The sequence below is a fragment of the Lepidochelys kempii genome, chromosome 10 (assembly GCF_965140285.1).
Source record: "Lepidochelys kempii isolate rLepKem1 chromosome 10, rLepKem1.hap1, whole genome shotgun sequence".
Classification (NCBI taxonomy): domain Eukaryota; kingdom Metazoa; phylum Chordata; order Testudines; family Cheloniidae; genus Lepidochelys; species Lepidochelys kempii.
In genome coordinates, this window is record NC_136389.1 from 38838756 (window position 1) to 38857138 (window position 18383).

The 18383-nt window shown below is 45.3% G+C and overlaps 1 protein-coding gene across 7 annotated transcripts in view; it reads right to left on the reverse strand.

Moving 5' to 3' along the window:
• Nucleotides 1–1250: 1250 nt before the first annotated feature.
• Nucleotides 1251–18383, reverse strand: part of SPSB3 (splA/ryanodine receptor domain and SOCS box containing 3) — a 44382-nt gene continuing 27249 nt past the window's right edge. For 3 of the 7 annotated variants that reach the window (XM_073363016.2, XM_073363018.2, XM_073363021.2), the window contains exon 8: nt 1259–1809. In XM_073363016.2, coding sequence (XP_073219117.2) covers nt 1752–1809 — 58 coding nt within the window. In that variant the 3' untranslated portion in view covers nt 1259–1751. Of the gene's footprint in view, nt 1810–2421; nt 2809–12095; nt 12737–18383 lie in introns of those variants that run through there. The other 4 variants (XM_073363022.2, XM_073363019.2, XM_078854624.1 and 1 more) reach the window with 4 other exon arrangements.

Here is an 18383-nt window from a genome sequence, read left to right on the forward strand (position 1 = left end):
CACAGACTGGTGGGACCGCATAGTGTTGCAGGTCTGGGACGATTCCCAGTGGCTGCAAAACTTTCGCATGCGTAAGGGCACTTTCATGGAACTTTGTGACTTGCTTTCCCCTGCCCTGAAGCGCATGAATACCAAGATGAGAGCAGCCCTCACAGTTGAGAAGCGAGTGGCGATAGCCCTGTGGAAGCTTGCAACGCCAGACAGCGACCGGTCAGTTGGGAATCAATTTGGAGTGGGCAAATCTACTGTTGGGGCTGCTGTGATGTAAGTAGCCCACGCAATCAAAGATCTGCTGATATCAAGGGTAGTGACCCTGGGAAATGTGCAGGTCATAGTGGATGACTTTGCTGCAATGGGATTCCCTAACTGTGGTGGGGCCATAGACGGAACCCATATCCCTATCTTGGCACCGGAGCACCAAGCCGGCGAGTACATAAACCGCAAGGGGTACTTTTCAGTAGTGCTTCAAGCTCTGGTGGATCACAAGGGACGTTTCACCAACAGCAACGTGGGATGGCCGGGAAAGATACATGACGCTCACATCTTCAGGAACTCTGGTCTGTTTCAAAAGCTGCAGGAAGGAACTTTATTCCCAGACCAGAAAATAACTGTTGGGGATGTTGAAATGCCTATATGTATCCTTGGGGACCCAGCCTACCCCTTAATGCCATGGCTCATGAAGCCATACACAGGCACCCTGGACAGTAGTCAGGAGCTGTTCAACTACAGGCTGAGCAAGTGCAGAATGGTGGTAGAATGTGCATTTGGACGTTTAAAGGCACGCTGGCGCAGTTTACTGACTCGCTTAGACCTCAGCGAAACCAATATTCCCACTGTTATTACTGCTTGCTGTGTGCTCCACAATATCTGTGAGAGTAAGGGGGAGACGTTTATGGCGGGGTGGGAGGTTGAGGCAAATCGCCTGGCTGCTGGTTACGTGCAGCCAGACACCAGGGCGGTTAGAAGAGCACAGGAGGGCGCGGTACGCATCAGAGAAGCTTTGAAAACCAGTTTCATGACTGGCCAGGCTACGGTGTGAAAGTTCTGTTTGTTTCTCCTTGATGAAACCCCCCCGCCCCTTGGTTCACTCTACTTCCCTGTAAGCTAACCACCCTCCCCTCCTCCCTTCGATCACCGCTTGCAGAGGCAATAAAGTCATTGTTGCTTCACATTCATGCATTCTTTATTCATTCATCACACAAATAGGGGGATGACTACCAAGGTAGCCCTGGAGGGGTGGTGGAGGAGGGAAGAAAAATGCCACACAGCACTTTAAAAGTTTACAACTTTAAAATTTATTGAATGCCAGCCTTCTTTTTTTTGGGCAATCCTCTGTGGCGGAGTGGCTGGTTGGCTGGTGGCCCCCCCACCGCGTTCTTGGGCGTCTGGGTGTGGAGGCTATGGAACTTGGGGAGGAGGGTGATTGGTTACACAGGGGCTGCAGTGGCAGTCTGTGCTCCAGCTGCCTTTGCTGCAGCTCAACCATACACTGGAGCATACTGGTTTTGTCCTGCAGCAGCCTCAGCATTGAATCCTGCCTCCTCTCATCACGCTGCCGCCACATTTGAGCTTCAGCCCTGTCTTCAGCCCGCCACTTACTCTCTTCAGCCCGCCACCTCTCCTCCTGGTCATTTTGTGCTTTCCTGCACTCTGACATTATTTGCCTCCACGCATTCGTCTGTGCTCTGTCAGTGTGGGAGGACAGCATGAGCTCGGAGAACATTTCATCGCGAGTGCGTTTTTTTTTCTTTCTAAGCTTCACTAGCCTCTGGGAAGGAGAAGATCCTGTGATCACTGAAACAAATGCAGCTGGTGGAGAAAAAAAAAAAGGGACAGCGGTATTTAAAAAGACACATTTTATAAAACCGTGGCTACACTCTTTCAGGGTAAACCTTGCTGTTAACATTACATACATAGCACATGTGCTTTCGTTACAAGGTCGCATTTTGCCTCCCCCCACTGCGTGGCTACCCCCTCAACCCTCCCCCCTACCTGTGGCTAACAGCGGGGAACATTTCTGTTTATCCACAGGCAAACAGCCCAGCAGGAATGGGCTCCTCTGAGTGTCCCATGAAGAAAAGCACTCTATTTCAACCAGGTGACCATGAATTATATCTCACTCTCCTGCGGATAACACAGAGAGATAAAGAACGGATGTTGTTTGAATGCCAGCAAACATACACTGCAGTGCTTGGTTGTACAATGAGTCCCGAGTACGTGTTACTGGCCTGGAGTGGTAAAGTGTCCTACCATGAAGGACGCAATAAGGTTGCCCTCCCCAGAAACCTTTTGCAAAGGCTTTGGGAGTACATCCAGGAGAGCCGCGAATGCCAGGGCAAAGTAATCCTTTCACATGCTTGCTTTTAAACCATGTATAGTATTTTAAAAGGTACACTCACCGGAGGTCCCTTCTCCGCCTGCTGGGTCCAGGAGGCAGCCTTGGGTGGGTTCGGGGGGTACTGGCTCCAGGTCCAGGGTGAGAAACAGTTCCTGGCTGTCGGGAAAACCGGTTTCTCCGCTTGCTTGCTGTGAGCTATCTACAACCTCATCATCATCATCATCTTCTTCGTCCCCAAAATCTGCTTCCGTATTGCCTCCATCTCCATTGAAGGAGTCAAACAACACGGCTGGGGTAGTGGTGGCTGAACCCCCTAAAATGGCATGCAGCTCATCATAGAAGTGGCATGTTTGGGGCTCTGACCCGGAGCGGCCGTTCGCCTCTCTGGTTTTCTGGTAGGCTTGCCTCTGCTCCTTCAGTTTCACGTGGCACTGCTTCGGGTTCCTGTTATGGCCTCTGTCCTTCATGCCCTGGGAGATTTTGACAAAGGTTTTGGCATTTCGAAAACTGGAACAGAGTTCTGATAGCACGGATTCCTCTCCCCATACAGCGATCAGATCCCGTACCTCCCGTTCGGTCCATGCTGGAGCTCTTTTACAATTCTGGGACTCCATCATGGTCACCTCTGCTGATGAGCTCTGCGCTCACCTGCAGCTTGCCACGCTGGCCAAACAGAAAATGTGATTCAAAAGTTCGCGGTTCTTTTCCTGTCTACCTGGCCAGTGCATCTGAGTTGAGAGTGCTGTCCAGAGCGGTCACAATGGAGCACTCTGGGATAGCTCCCGGAGGCCAATACCGTCGAATTGTGTCCACAGTACCCCAAATTCGAGCCGGCAAGGCCGATTTAAGCGCTAATCCACTTGTCAGGGGTGGAGTAAGGAAATCGATTTTAAGAGCCCTTTAAGTCGAAATAAGGGGCTTCATCGTGTGGACGGGTGCAGGTTTACATCGATTTAATGCTGCTAAATTCGACCTAAAGTCCTAGTGTAGACCAGGGCTAAAGAGCTAGTTTTGCCAGCCTCTCCTCAGCAAGTAACTACATCCCCTCCAAGCCCAAATAAAAGGAGGAGAAGGAGAACTCCAGAGGAAATAGAGGCAGGTCAGGCAAGAGCAGAACCAAGGAAACTCAAAAGGGAAATCAAGAAGACAGAAAAAGAGAGGAGAAAAGCAGAGGAGGCACTAGAAAAACAGAGGCGAAGGGAAGCTGCTGATGCCTTGAAGCTGCTTCGGCCAGACCAGTGTCTGAAGTACATGACTGTCTGCATAGACCTAGGTAGGCAGTCTCTGAACTAGCTTTGATTTTTCTCCTGGCATTTATTCTAGGGATCTCACTGTGCTAATACCACCCTTTACTATGAAGGTGGAGATTAATTTAAAATGGGAGGGAGTGCTATCTCATGGTTAAACAAGGTGACCAGGGCTTCCAAGTTCTATTCCAAGGTCTTCCATTAACTTGCTGGATGACCTTAAGTAAGTCATTTATGGGCACATTTGGCAATGTTAGCTACTGATTTTGGTTGCCCTCATTTTGGGGTGTCCAACTTCAGACACCATTTCAAGGTGATGAGTAAAGCCAGCTCCCATTAGAGTGATGGGTTCTAAGTACTTGTAACAGTCACATCCAAAGTGCCTTTAGATGTGCACCCAAATTCTGTGGCCACTTGTGAAAAATGAAGCTTTAACTTCTCTGTGCCTTAATTTCTCAGTGAGTAAAATGGGGATGATAATGCTTCCCTACATCATGACAGGGGCTGCAAGGGTTAATTAATGTTTGTAAAACACTTTGAGATTGTCAGCTGGAAGACACTAAAAGGGTAAAATATTAGATTATTATAATCGGTTCTTTGTTAATGTCACTTTTGCTGGAATTCACTTGTTCGTGTGTTTTGGCATTTAAATTTTCAAGTGTTACAGCTTGTTCAAGTTCATACAACTAAACACTGTCAAAGTGTGTCTTGCTGAAGTAGTGCTTGGGTTAGCAAGAAGATAGAGATAAATTCAGGTTAGTTTGACTACATTTTTAAACTCTCAGGCCATCAGGCAGTGTGACTCTGATCTAGTTTCAGTGCGTAGGGATTCTATGCTACTGGGTAAGTAGTTAATGTTCTTTCCCCCAAAACTGGCCATTACTAGGCACAGACTATTAAAAAGACAAGGAAGAAAATGTGAGTTTCAGAGCTGATTGCCTGTGTTATATCTTACCTAGAGTCCACATCTGGGGACACTTCCAAGATAATTGTAGATAACTCTCTGTCTGGAAATGTTAACTCCTGACATGCCAGGCCAGACCATCTTTTGGGCCCAGTCCTGCTCCCAGTGTCTCAGAGGAGAGGATAGCACCCTTCTGCTAGTTTCTATTTCCAGCAATGTTATCTTAGACCAAGCAGTGCACAGTATATTCAGAGAGCTCTACAGGTGCCTGTTTCCTGGGTGTAATACTTATTTTAGAAGCACGTCATGAGGATTTAACAAAGTCCATCCACTTGCATTGGCATTTAAAGGGTTAAATAAGCTATCTTATTTGGGAGGCAGGGAATTAAAATGTAGAGCCGTTATGAACATAGGATCATAGAAAATAGAGAGGACAATGACTTATGAGGTGCCCATCCTCCTGCCCCTGCAGGATTGGTCCCTGTTTCTTACTTACTAGAATTTTGTCTTTCCTGGTTATAAAGTTTATTCTCTTGGTAGTCAAAAGTCTTGTCTTATTTTAGCTTTACAAATTGTCACAGTATTGACTATTGTTGTGCCAATTGCCATTCTCCACCCCAGAATTGGCTGCATTTCATTTGCTGTAGGTATGTATACAGAGCTCAATACTGCAATATTAGTCAGGTTGAGTGGGGCAACTTTTGTGAGTTAAGGCTTGCAGATGTAGCATGGTTCAGAAGAAACAAATTGAATGTGATCATTGTAACTCTATCATAATACATAAGCACAAGGGCCAAATTAAGGTTGCACAGACATACAAGCATTTCCTAGCTTTTGAGAGCTTCACTTTGCAATTTTAACATTCTTTGAATGGAGGGTTTTAAATGTAAATTCTTACTTTTTTTTTTAAATAAAAAAACCAAAAATTCCATCCTGTAAAGCCTATTGACTCCCCACAACGTTATCAGCATCAGAGTTTAAGATCCACTGTGCAGTGCTCTACTAGTTAAGATAACAGAGTAACTGGTACCAGGAGAAGGCTGTATATTCTGTGGGGACTTGCAAGTAGAGGAGGATGGAGACCCACTTTGCCGTTGGGTTTCACAGCTATTTTCTGGAGAGCAGAGGAATGGTGAGATTCAGGAATAATAAATGCAGTTCCAGGTTCTGTAGGAGAGCATTCCCTAGCGGTTATGCTTTAGTGCAGAGGTGGGCAAACTATGGCCCGTGGAGCCTAGCCCCCAGCCCCTCCCCTGCTGTCCCCCATCCCCCGCAGCCTTAGCTCGCTGTGCTGCCAGTGCTCTGGGCTAGCACAGTGGCGTGGCTGGCTCCAGCCAGGCGGGGCGGCTGCCAGTCCTGCTGCTCTGAGCAGCATGGTAAGGGGGCGGGGAGTGTGTGGGGGGGTGGATAATGGGCAGGGGGTTCCGGGAGGCAGTCAGGGGACAGGGAACAGGGGGCGGTTGGATGGGGTGGAGGTTCTGGTGGGGGACGGTAAGGGGACGGGGAACAAGGGGGGTTGGATAGGCATGGGAGTCCCGGGGGGCCTGTCGTGGGGGGTGTGGATAGGGGTTGGAGCAGTCAGGGGACAGGGAGAAGGGGGGGGTTGGATAAGGGGTGGAGTCCCGGGGGGGGCGGATAGGGACAGGGGATCCTGGAAGGGGGCGGTCAGGGGACAAGGAGCAGGGGGGTTGGATGGGTCGGAGGTTCTGATGGGGGCAGACAGGGGACGGGAAGTGGGAGGGGGTGGATAGGGGGAAGGGGCCAGGCTGTTTGGGAGGCACAGCCTTCCCTACCTGACACTCCATACAGTTTCGGAAACCCGATGTGCCCCTCAGGCCAAAAAGTTTGCCCACCCCTGCTTTAGTGGTAACTCTTCTGCCTGTGTCTCCTCCAACTTTTCTCTGTCAACCCTTTCCAGCTCCTCCCACTTTCTCCCCCTGATGCTATTCCTCCCAGCTCCTGCCTGTTTCACCCCATCTTTGGCCAATATCCCCCATGCTCCTATCTTCCCCTCCTACTTTGCTCCTGCCTCTGTCCTCCCCACCCTTCTTGTTCCTCACCTCTCTGCATTAGAATCAGGTGGCTTCCTCCCCTTCCTCTTTGGTGCCTGGCTGCCAACAGGGAGAACATTGAGGGCACAGGAAAAACAGGGCTTGGTTCCTGTGGCACAGTGTTCCACAGAAATTGCAGGGAAGGTCCTGGTCAGCCACAGGAGGGAGCATGCTCAGTTGTTCCGCAGGGATGGCATATGCATAGCTCATTGGCCATGTAGGAACAGTGGGGAGATGAAGAATGCTCAAGGTAGAGGGAATCTTTGGAAATACTTAGGTGCCAAATTCAGACAGGTCTCTAATGAGCATGTGCTAATTGTGACTTTTTTTTTTGAGGCTTATTACTTGGCCAAATTGGGTGAATTTTCACAAGAATAGCAAAAGGCGTGTCTCTGACACCTAGGGTAACACTCCTACCAAATTTCAAGCCCCTGTGATGAAGGATGGGGCATAAGAGCTTCTCAATGAAAATGGTTATAGGAAAATTTCTAATATGGATAACAATGTATTTTTCCCTAGTCTTGTTCTTGGAAATGGCTGAACCACTTTTGCTGAAACTTCCCATATAAAGTCAGCCTGAGACAGGCTCCAGATGTGAAAAATTTCATCTCTGTATGATTTAAGATTGGCAAAGTTATAAACAACTGTAAATGGGGTCTTCTAAGGGAAAGAATAAGGCAACATTAAGTATTGGTGTCCCTACTTGTGCTGATTGTAATTAAGTGTGTTGTAAATTTCTCTATGTGATAATCATGTGACATGCAGCATGCTGTATTCAGAGACCTGCTATTCAGTGTTCAGGCTTGAAATAATGATAAGAACGGTCATACTGGGTCAGACCAAAGGCCCATCTAGCCCAGTATCCTGCCTTCTGACAGTGTCCAATCCCAGGTGCCCCAGAGGGAATGAATAGAACAGGTCATCATCAAGTGATCCATCCCCTGTCGCCCATTCCCAGCTTCTGGCAAACAGAGGCTAGGGACACCATCCCTGCCCATCCCTGACTAATAGCCATTGATGGACCTATCCTCCATGAATTTATCTAGTTCTTTTTTGAACCCCGTTATAGTCTTGGCCTTCACAACATCCTCTGGCAAAAGGTTCCACAAGTTGACTGTGCGTTGTGTGAAGAAATACTTCCTTTTGTTTGTTTTAAACCTGTTGCCTATTAATTTTGTTTGGTGACCCCTAGTTCTTGTGTTTTGAGGAGTAAATAACACTTCCTTATTTACTTTCTCCACATTAGTCATGATTTTATATCAATCATTTCTCTTCTTTGTGTGGGTTTTAGTTGCTATTTATTACCACTCCCTTTCCTCACCTGATGTCTGGCCTGTTCTCTCTCTCCCTTCAGGTCTACTAGAAGATCCTGGATCAGATGCTTTGATGGAGGCTTTTGGTTCCTTGGAATGTAAATACTACATTGAGTCTCAGGAAGTTCCCTGCAGCATATCCTGGAGGAGAAACACTCCTAACAGTTTCTCCAGTACTGTGATTATCTGAATCCAATTTGTCCTCTCTTCCCTGAGGGGCCTCCTCATATGCCTTATAAATTTAAACTGGCAACAGCTATGCTGTGGGAAAGAAGTTTTAAATTGCATTAATTATTAGTGCTGTCATTTCCAGTAGCCTTTCTAGGCAGGGCTATGGGGTCATCAGCCTCAGATATATAAATTCTGTGTGACCACTGTTAGTTCAGGGAATGGAGTTGAGTCTGATTGTCCTATCGTTTATTTCAAAGTGAGTGACTTTCATGCAACTGGGTGTCATTGTCCTAAGCACATACACATCCAGGATGGACTATGAATCTCTGCAGCAAACATGATGGAGGTCAGAGTGAGTCATTGATTGTGGAGAGGTTTCATATAGAAAAAGATTTCTAAAACAAACTCTGTGTTTGCAAAGCATTCTTGATGGCTGCTGAGGATGTGAACTGCATTGCTGGGGAAGACAGACCGGGCCAGCTGCAGGCTCCCTTGCTGCTGAATGAAGCCTTTGAGCTCTTTAGAAAATCCGGTGGCTGTTTCTGAACATAGGCTGATGGAAATCCTAGGGTGTGAAGTTACCTTCTCTCTGATACCAAATGCCACCATAGCAGGAGATGGGGAACCTTGCCAATAAGATGTAATGATCAGTACAGTGGCATTATTCTCTCCCGTGTCCTACTGCAAGGATTTCAGGTTGGTGAGTTGAGGTCAGTCCTGTACTTGGATGACTGGTTCTCTGAGTAACCCATTAAATGTTGTGGGAGAAAAGCTGGCTGGAGCTGTGACCCAGTGATGTGGTGTGCAATCCAGATGTAGTGTGAACCTTTTGCTTGCTTTCCCACCTTGATCTGGACCTTCCCATCTGTGAATAAGTGGCTGTTGTCCCCAGTAAGCTGAATTAGGTGATGCTGTAACACAGACTGCAGCACAGCCAAGTCCAGTTTCAACATCTCTGTCTAGGTTCATGAGTTTTGTAATTGTCCTGCTCTGTTCCCTGCACCCTCAGTGCTCTGTATGATCTGCCTTTTAATCAAGCCATATGGCTTTTTCAGCTCTAACTTCAGCCATTACCTCTTTCCATTCCAGATGGTATGACTGGGCTGAGACCCACCCAATTTAATTTCATTTTGAGCACATCCCAATTTCAAAAAGTGAAAAATGATTGCCCTTATCCCATGAGAAGTTGTCTTTGTTCCCCTAGGATAGTCCCCTGGTGAAGGCTGAAGAGGAAAATGAGGTGCTGGTGCTGGTAGATCCAAGGGACTTTCTCAAGGGTCTCTTTTCTATAACTCAGGTAGTGTAAATCTCTGAACTTGTGTCTAAAAAGAAGTCTGGGGAGAGCTGCCTTTTAACAGTAACACAGGTGGAAGGGGGTTATTCCAGAACTGTATTACAGAATGCACAAATATGAATGTAGAGAGCTGTGGGCTGGAATAACCTCTTCTTCAGCAGTTAAGATTTGACCCTGGTACCAAGTATTGAGAATATTTGCAAGAAAATGAGCTGGAGATAGTGCTTGTCCCATTCGTTTTTTTAATGCTTGTAATTGAACTCTGTCATTGCATATTTCTTTTTTTAAGACCTCACTCAGTTCCTTCCAAATTTCAACAGCATCAGGAATAAAACAGCTGTTTCCCTGCATTTTGTTCAAGGCTACAGAAACAGGCTTCAGGGCACTCAGCATGTGTTCAATATTTCTCTTAAGCCCCATGTTGAGAACTTTGGCTGTGACCAGGCCAGCTATTTTTTTATTATTTTGTTCACAAACTGTCATCAGATTAGGCCAGTTCTTTATATAGTGCTCAAAACAGTCCACTACTGAGTTCCATCGCACGCCTTGTGGGAGAGTTAGCTTGGTTCCTCCCACTTTTTTAAGAGCAGCTGCTGCAAAGTGATTGTTATGGAAGTATTTTGCCATTTCAACAACATTAGCCTTTATTTCTGGGACACTGACGTCTTTGGCTAGGAGGTGCATCAAATAAGCACTGCAACCATATGTTATTAGCTTGGGACTCTCTTCACTCTCTTCTAAGTAATTTCTTCTCATCTTGGATACATTTGCAGTATTGTCTGTGACCAAGCTGTGTACTAGACATTTGAATTTTTTTTCACAGTTTGTTATAGCTTTTACTGCTACTTCTTGTAAGTATTCTGCTGTGTGTGCATTTCCTGATGTATCCAGGCACATTGCATGCTAGGGGAGGTGACAGCTCACCTGAAACGGACAGTCTACTCCACCTTAGAAAGTCCTTAGGTGTTATCCACAAAAGGGTTGGGGAGGAACAGGGATGTAGGAGCAGGATTTTATAATTGTACTATGAGAATTAATGTATAATTTTATTTTATTTTGCCAGTTACCCTTAGAATCATAGAATATCAGGGTTGCAAGGGACCTCAGGAGGTCACCTAGTCTAACCCCCCTGCTCAAAACAGGACCAATCCGCAATTTTTGCCCCAGATCCCTAAATGGCCCCCTCAAGGATTGAACTCATAACCCTGGGTTTAACAGGACAATGCTCAAACCACTGAGCTATCCCTTCCCCATCTTTTTGAATACCAGAAAGGAATGACCCTTTGGGACTATGGGATTTTGTTTTCCATACTCATTACAAATTGGGCCCTTTTAGTTTTTTGTTTTAAGGTTTAGTTAGTAAGAGACAGGATTTTGTATTGTGTTTATGTTAAGTATAACGTTGAAGTTCTGGGCCTCAATGTGAATTGTTTTGGTTATAAAATTTAGCAAGGTTTAATTTACAGTGTTTTTTTGCTTGATATAAAATACTGCTGTTTGTATTTTTAAAGGTCTTTGTAAAAGACTGTTTCTGTGAATGAGAAATGCATGCATCAGAAAAAGATAAGGTATGAGTGCCATTGTTGGAGCCAGATGGTCAAGGGAAATTTGCGGATGATACTAAACTGGGAGGAGTGGTAGATACGCTGGAGGGGAGGGATAGGATACAGAAGGACCTAGACCAATTGGAAGATTGGGCCAAAAGGAATCTGATGAGGTTTAATAAGGATAAGTGCAGGGTCCTGCACTTAGGACGGAAGAACCCAATGCACAGCTACAGACTAGGGACCGAATGGCTAGGCAGCAGTTCTGCGGAAAAGGACCTAGGGGTGACAGTGGACGAGAAGCTGGATATGAGTCAGCAGTGTGCCCTTGTTGCCAAGAAGGCCAATGGCATTTTGGGATGTATAAGTAGGGGCATTGCCAGCAGATCCAGGGACGTGATCGTTCCCCTCTATTCGACATTGGTGAGGCCTCATCTGGAGTACTGTGTCCAGTTTTGGGCCCCACACTTCAAGAAGGATGTGGATAAATTGGAGAGAGTCCAGCGAAGGGCAACAAAAATGATTATTGGACTGGAACACATGAGTTATGAGGAGAGGCTGAGGGAGCTGGGATTGTTTAGCCTGCAGAAGAGAAGAATGAGGGGGGATTTGATAGCTGCTTTCAACTACCTGAAAGGGGGTTCCAAAGAGGATGGCTCTAGACTGTTCTCAATGGTAGCAGATGACAGAACGAGGAGTAATGGTCTCAAGTTGCAGTGGGGGAGGTTTAGATTGGATATTAGGAAAAACTTTTTCACTAAGAGGGTGGTGAAACACTGGAATGCGTTACCTAGGGAGGTGGTAGAATCTCCTTCCTTAGAGGTTTTTAAGGTCAGGCTTGACAAAGCCCTGGCTGGGATTATTTAACTGGGAATTGGTCCTGCTTTGAGCAGGGGGTTGGACTAGATGACCTTCTGGGGTCCCTTCCAACCCTGATATTCTATGATTCTATGATTCTAAGCCCTGGCTGGGATGATTTAATTGGGGATCGGTCCTGCTTTTGAGCAGGGGGTTGGACTAGATGACCTCCTGAGGTCCCTTCCAACCCTGATATTCTATGATTATATGATTCTATGATTCTAAGGGGGGAGGAGGAGTAAAGAAATTTAACAGACTTATCGATGCCAAAGAACCATCAATGTGCATCCATGACTGAGGGAATGCAGATTGATGACCCTGAGGTGGAGGCTGGCACCCCTAAAGACAAAATAATTAATTAAATCAAAAGGACAGAATGGCCCTTTCAGAGGTGCTTTGGAATGTTAACATCAGAAGATAACATCGATTAAGGAGTAACCAGTCACAGACTGACACAGCAAAATCCATAAACTTCAACAACGAAAAAGACTATAAGAACAGGGTGCTTTGCCATGGGACTTTGGGTTCATCTTGCCACTGCTCCAGGAGCATCGGATTGCGACTGACAGAGCCTGGCTCCCCTCTGTGACCAATCTGGCTGGCCACTAGATTAATCCAGACTCTGGACTGGTAACTATAAACATCGACTGGCAGTACTGTGTGCATGTGTGTATGTGTGACTGAAAAGCATATGCTAACTGCTGTATTCTCAATAAATGCAGCGTTTTGCCTTCTCCCCTTTAAAGGATCTCATGTGCTTTGTATAGCATAACATTTTTGGTGGCAAATTGTGAAAGGGGGAAGAATAATGTGTTGTAATTGTTGAGAATACTGCTAAAAGGTATACCATACACTCAAAAGTGATCAGTCATTCAGGTGTGCACACCCCTGGTCATAGAGATACATAGAGAGTAAAGAGGGAACCATTTGTGGTTAATATTGTATTCACTGTTAGTATTCTGTGAACTGAGAATTTTGATGATTAAAAGGTATACACATCCTCGGTCATAGCAGAGCTAAAAAAAAAGGAGAAAGGTTTAGCATTCCTCTCTCCACCCCGGACTGCTGGGGGAGAAATAATTGAAGGTGGGTATACCCACAATCGTAGCAGGGTCAGGCAATAGGGGGAGGATTAGAGTCCTCACTCTGACCCGTCGGTCGGGGAAAACTATACAGATAAGATACATACAAACTGTCTCGATATATACACCCCCAGTTGTAGAGGTGCCAGGCCATAAGGGGGAGGGTTAGAGTCAGGGGTGAAAGTAAGTTGAGTGACTTACCAGTACTCTGGGGCCAGCTCTGGCCCCTGGAAGGGGCGGGGCCTAGGGCGGAAGGGGCTGGGGTTGAGGGGGTCAGAGCCAGCCCCAGCCCTCCCTGTAAGGTAACTGCCCCCCCCAGGGTAGCAGCAGCAGCTTGGGGTTCTGGGGGCTCCCCTCTTCTACCGCCCTGGCCCTTTAAATAGCCGCTGGAGCCCTGGGGAAACGGCGGAGCTCCAGCAGCTATTTAAAGGACCGGAGTGGCAGAGGCAGCTGGAGCCCCGGCCCTTTAAATAGCCCCTGGAGCCCCCACTACCCCAGGGCTCCGGGGGCTATTTAAAGGGCCCGCGGCTCCCCTGCTTCTACTGCCCCGGTCCTTTAAATAGCCGCCGGAGCCCTGAAGTAGCAGTGGTGGGGCTCCAGTGGCTATTTAAAGGGCCCGGGCGGTAGAAGCAGAGGAGCCCCAGGCCCTTTAAATAGCTCCAGAGCCCCTGCAGCTGCTACCCCGGGGCTCCAGCAGCGGGGCTCTGGAGGCAATCCTCGCTCCTACCCATCTGTCGGGGAAAAATTGCATAAATGAATATACCCTCGGTCATGGCAAAATCAAGCCCAAAAGGTAGGGGGCTTAGAGTTTCCCCCTCCTGCTCTGTCAGGCAGAGTTCTTTTTAGTGGGTACAGACTTTTGTGTTTTGTAAGTCCCAGCATGAGCATGGGCACAAAAGAGTTATAAAGGTAAAAAATATTCATAAAGAAATATGTTCAGGTGGTATATTCTATGTGAGACCCAACTCTGAAGGATATAGGAGTGTGGGCAAATAGTGGCAGCACCTGTGTAAGAAATGTTTGGCCAAACAAGCTGCCTCTAATTCTAGCAGCTATCCGCAGCAGCTTTTTCAAATCATGTTTGGACACTCAATGCACCTTATGATTGACCCTAGCCACCTAATACAAAATCAGAAAGAGATCCCTAATGTAACACAGTGTGAATATTTGCAGTGGCTTAAACAACTGCAAAAAAATAAAACCACTCTTTAATATAGGGTCAATCAAGCCATCAAACAAATAAATAAAAAAATCCATGCACAAAGGCATTCTAAAACAGTCCTGTGGGAAATGGGATCAAGTCATGTATCTCAAATTTTAAAAAAATGGGCCACTCACTGAAATCAAAATGAACAGAACCCTATTCCATAGTGGACTGCCTCAGCCCACTGGTATACCATATTAAAAAGGATGGAAAATTAAAATGGGTACATGTTTCACAAATTAACCTTTTTACATCAATAATAATGTCTTGAACTTTTTACAGAAAAGAACTTCTGGGATTCGGAACGTAAGACTCTGCTCGACCACTACTGCCCTCCAAATCCATAAAACCTCAGTATAAGGTTTGGCAGTCCCTGTTCTTGGGGGCCTGTATGTCCCAGATATTTAAAAATACCTTGGCGGAGCCCACTGCAATCTCTTCCCTGGGGGTCAAAAATATTTCCCTCCTAACTAATCAATCGTGGATCCCCATCAGGGAACCAGAAATCCTCTTAAAGAATTTTAAAGAATCCTTATTGAGGTTACAGGGACAAACCATCCCGATGTGTAGAAAGAATAGTAAATATGGCAGGCAACCAGCTTGGCTTAACAGTGAAATCCTTGCTGATCTTAAACACAAAAAAGAAGCTTACAAGAAGTGGAAGATTGGACAAATGACCAGAGAAGAGTATAAAAATATTGCTCGGGCATGCAGGAGTGAAATCAGGAAGGCCAAATCACACCTGGAGGTGCAGCTAGCAAGAGAGTAACAAGAAGGGTTTCTTCAGGTACGTTAGCAACAAGAAGAAAGTCAAGGAAAGTGTGGGCCCCTTACTGAATGAGGGAGGCAACCTAGTGACAAAGGATGTGGAAAAAGCTAATGTACTCAATGCTTTTTTTGCCTGTCTTCATGAACAAGGTCAGCTCCCAGACTACTGCACTTGGCAGCCAAGCATGGGGAGGAGGTGACCAGCCCTCTGTAAAGAAAGAAGTGGTTCGGGATAACTGGCTCTGTGGATGAGGGGAAAGCAGTGGACGTGTTGTTCCTTGACTTTGGCAAAGCTTTTGACACTGTCTCCCACAGTATTCTTGCCAGCAAGTTAAAGAACTATGGGCTAGATGAATGGACTATAAGGTAGATAGAAAGCTGGCTAGATTGTCAGGCTCAACGGGTAGTGATCAATGGCTCCATGTCTAGTTGGCAGCCGGTATCAAGTGGAGTGCCCCACGTGTCGGTCCTCCAGCTGGTTTTGTTCAATATCTTCATTAATGATCTGGAGGATGGTGTGGATTGCACCCTCAGCAAGTTTGCAGATGACACTAAACTGGGAGGAGAGGTAGATACACCGGAGGGTAGCGATAGGATACAGAGGGCCCTAGACAAATTAGAGGATTGGGCCAAAAGAAATCTGATGAGGTACAACAAGGACAAGTGCAGAGTCCTGCTCTTAGGACAGAAGAATCCCATGCACCACTACAGACTAGGGACCGAATGGCTAGGCAGCAGTTCTGCAGAAAAGGACCTAAGGGTTACAGTGGACAAGAAGCTGGATATGAGTCAACAGTGTGCCCTTGTTGCCAAGAAGGCCAATGGCATTTTGGGCTGTATAAGTAGGGGCATTGCCAGCAGATCCAGGGACGTGATCGTTCCCCTCTATTCGACTTTGGTGAGGCCTCATCTGGAGTATAGTGTCCAGTTTTGGGCCCCACACTATAAGAAGGATGTGGAAAAACTGGGAAACGTCCAGCAGAGGGCAACAAAAATGATTAGGGGACTGGAACACATGACTTATGAGGAGAGGCTGAGGGAACTGGGATTGTTTAGTCTGCGGAAGAGAAGAATGAGGGGGGATTTGATAGCTGCTTTCAACTACCTGAAAGGGGATTCCAAAGAGGATGCATCTAGACTGTTCTCAGTGGTAGCAGATGACAGAACAAGGAGTAATGGTCTCAAGTTGCAGTGGGGGAGGTTTAGGTTGGATATTAGGAAAAACTTTTTCACTAGGAGGGTGGTGAAGAACTGGAATGAGTTACCTAGGGAGGTGGTGGAATCTCCTTCCTGAGAAGTTTTTAAGGTCAGGCTTGACAAAGCCTTGGCTGGGATGCTTTAGTTGGGGATTGGTCCTGCTTTGAGCAGGGGATTGGACTAGATGACCTCCTGAGGTCCCTTCCAACCCTGATATTCTATGATTCTAAAATCGTACAATAAAAATACAAATCGAATTCTGAGGCCACTAGGAAATACCAGTACAGTATTTATGCCTGGGATGGGGAAGTGGGACTTAGGGTTCACCTTATGAACATCACAGAAACAGCTAAAATTGGAAAATAAAACTGCCTTAGCCATGGGATGCACTGAAATGCAGATTCTCAGTTTAGCATCACTTGAACATGAAATGTTCTGGGTAATATCAAAAAATGTTAAAAGTACTGGAACACCTTTTAAAAGAACAACAAAAATCTTTATTTAATATCTATAAACATGAAGAAATACAGTACGTCTCCAGTAAGGTTAAGCCTGAATTGTTCCTAGAAAAAATGATTGTTAAAATTGCCCATCAACAATCTGTGGAGGCAAAGCTATAAAAAGTCAGTCCACTACTGAAAATGGCCATGGGATCTTTCTGGTTACCTTGCATTATGGGGCAGTGGGCTGGAAAAAAAGAAAATATTATTAAATACACAATAGTGTACAGAGTGGGACCTTTGCAAATGGGTATGCCTCTCCCTGCCTGCCACCATAGAACCATGCAGTAGGGACACATCACTAGGCATATGTGTCTAAAATAAACTAAAAAATATAACCCGTGTGGTATATAATGGACAATGTGTATGTGTTGTATCCTGGGAAATAATATTTTGGGAGAATGACAGTATTAGCCAGCTACCGGTAAATAAGTGTAGATGCAATGCAAGCATTTTATATACTAAGAACCACACTTATTACCTTCCTAAGCTAAAAAAAAGCCCAAAGTACCGTGATTGCCCCCTTGGTTAATTTCTCCATATGTCATCTGCTTTTAAAAGCCAAAGTAACGCAATTTAAAAAAAAAAGAAAAACAAAAATATGCAAAAAAGCAAGTTCTCCAAATAACACATACAAATAAAAATATAATTAAAATTGCTAATGCTAAAAGGGAGCTTACTGCATATCACTGATATGATGTTTTTATGGTTTGGTCTCCCACCTCTAAAGGCATGCTATCAATCATGCTTCATCTATTGCTAATTGTATTGGTATTATCCTGCATTTGCCTAATTAAAATGTTATGTATGTGTTGCTAAATAAAAAAAATGTTTGTTAAATTGCAACCGCAAGCTCAAATTGCTTCTCAATATGTGGCTATAAAACAATTATATAAAATATGACCCACTCAAAAATTGTTCTTGAAGGGTCAAAAGGGGAATATGTCAGAGCAGGATTTTATAATTGTACTATGAGAATAAATGTTTAAGTTGATTTTATCCTGCCAGTCACACTTTTTGAATAGCAGAAAGGAATGACCCTCTGGGACTATGGGATTCTGTTTCCCACACCCTTTACAAATTGGGCCCTTTTAGTTTTTTGTTGTAGGCTTTAGTTAGTAAGAGACAAGATCCTGTATTGTGTCTATGTTAAGTAGATTAGAAGAACGTTGAAGGCCTGGGCCTCAATGTGAATTGTTTTGGTTATAAAATTTAGCAAGGTTTAATTTACAATGTCTTTTCGCTCTATATAAAATACTGCTGTTTGTATTCTCAAAGGTCTCTGTAAAAGACTGTTTGTGTGAATGAGGAATGCATGCATCAGAAAAAGATAAGGTGTGAAGGCCATTGTCATAAATATAAAGGGAAGGGTAAACACCTTTAAAATCCCTCCTGGCCAGAGGAAAAACCCTTTCACCTGTAAAGGGTTAAGAAGCTAGGATAACCTTGCTGGCATCTGACCACAATGACCAATGAGGAGACAAGATACTTTCAAAGCTGGGGGGGGGATGAAACAAAGGGTCTGGGTCTGTCTGGGTGATGCTTTTGCTGGGGACAAAACAGGACTTGGAGTCTTAGAACTTAGTAAGTAATCTAGCTAGATATGCGTTAGATTATGATTTCTTTAAATGGCTGAGGAAATAAGCTGTGCTGAAAGGAATGGATATTCCTGTCTTTGTGTCTTTTTGTAACTTAAGGTTTTGCCTAGAGGGATTCTCTATGTTTTGAATCTAATTTCCTTGTAAGGTATTTACCATCCTGATTTTACAGAGGCGATTCTTTTTACTTCTATTAAAATTCTTCTGTTCAGAAACTGAATGCTTTTTCATTGTTCTTAAAATCCAAGGGTTTGGGTCTGTGGTCACCTATGCAAATTAGTGAGGATTTTTACCAAACCTTCTCCAGGAAGTGG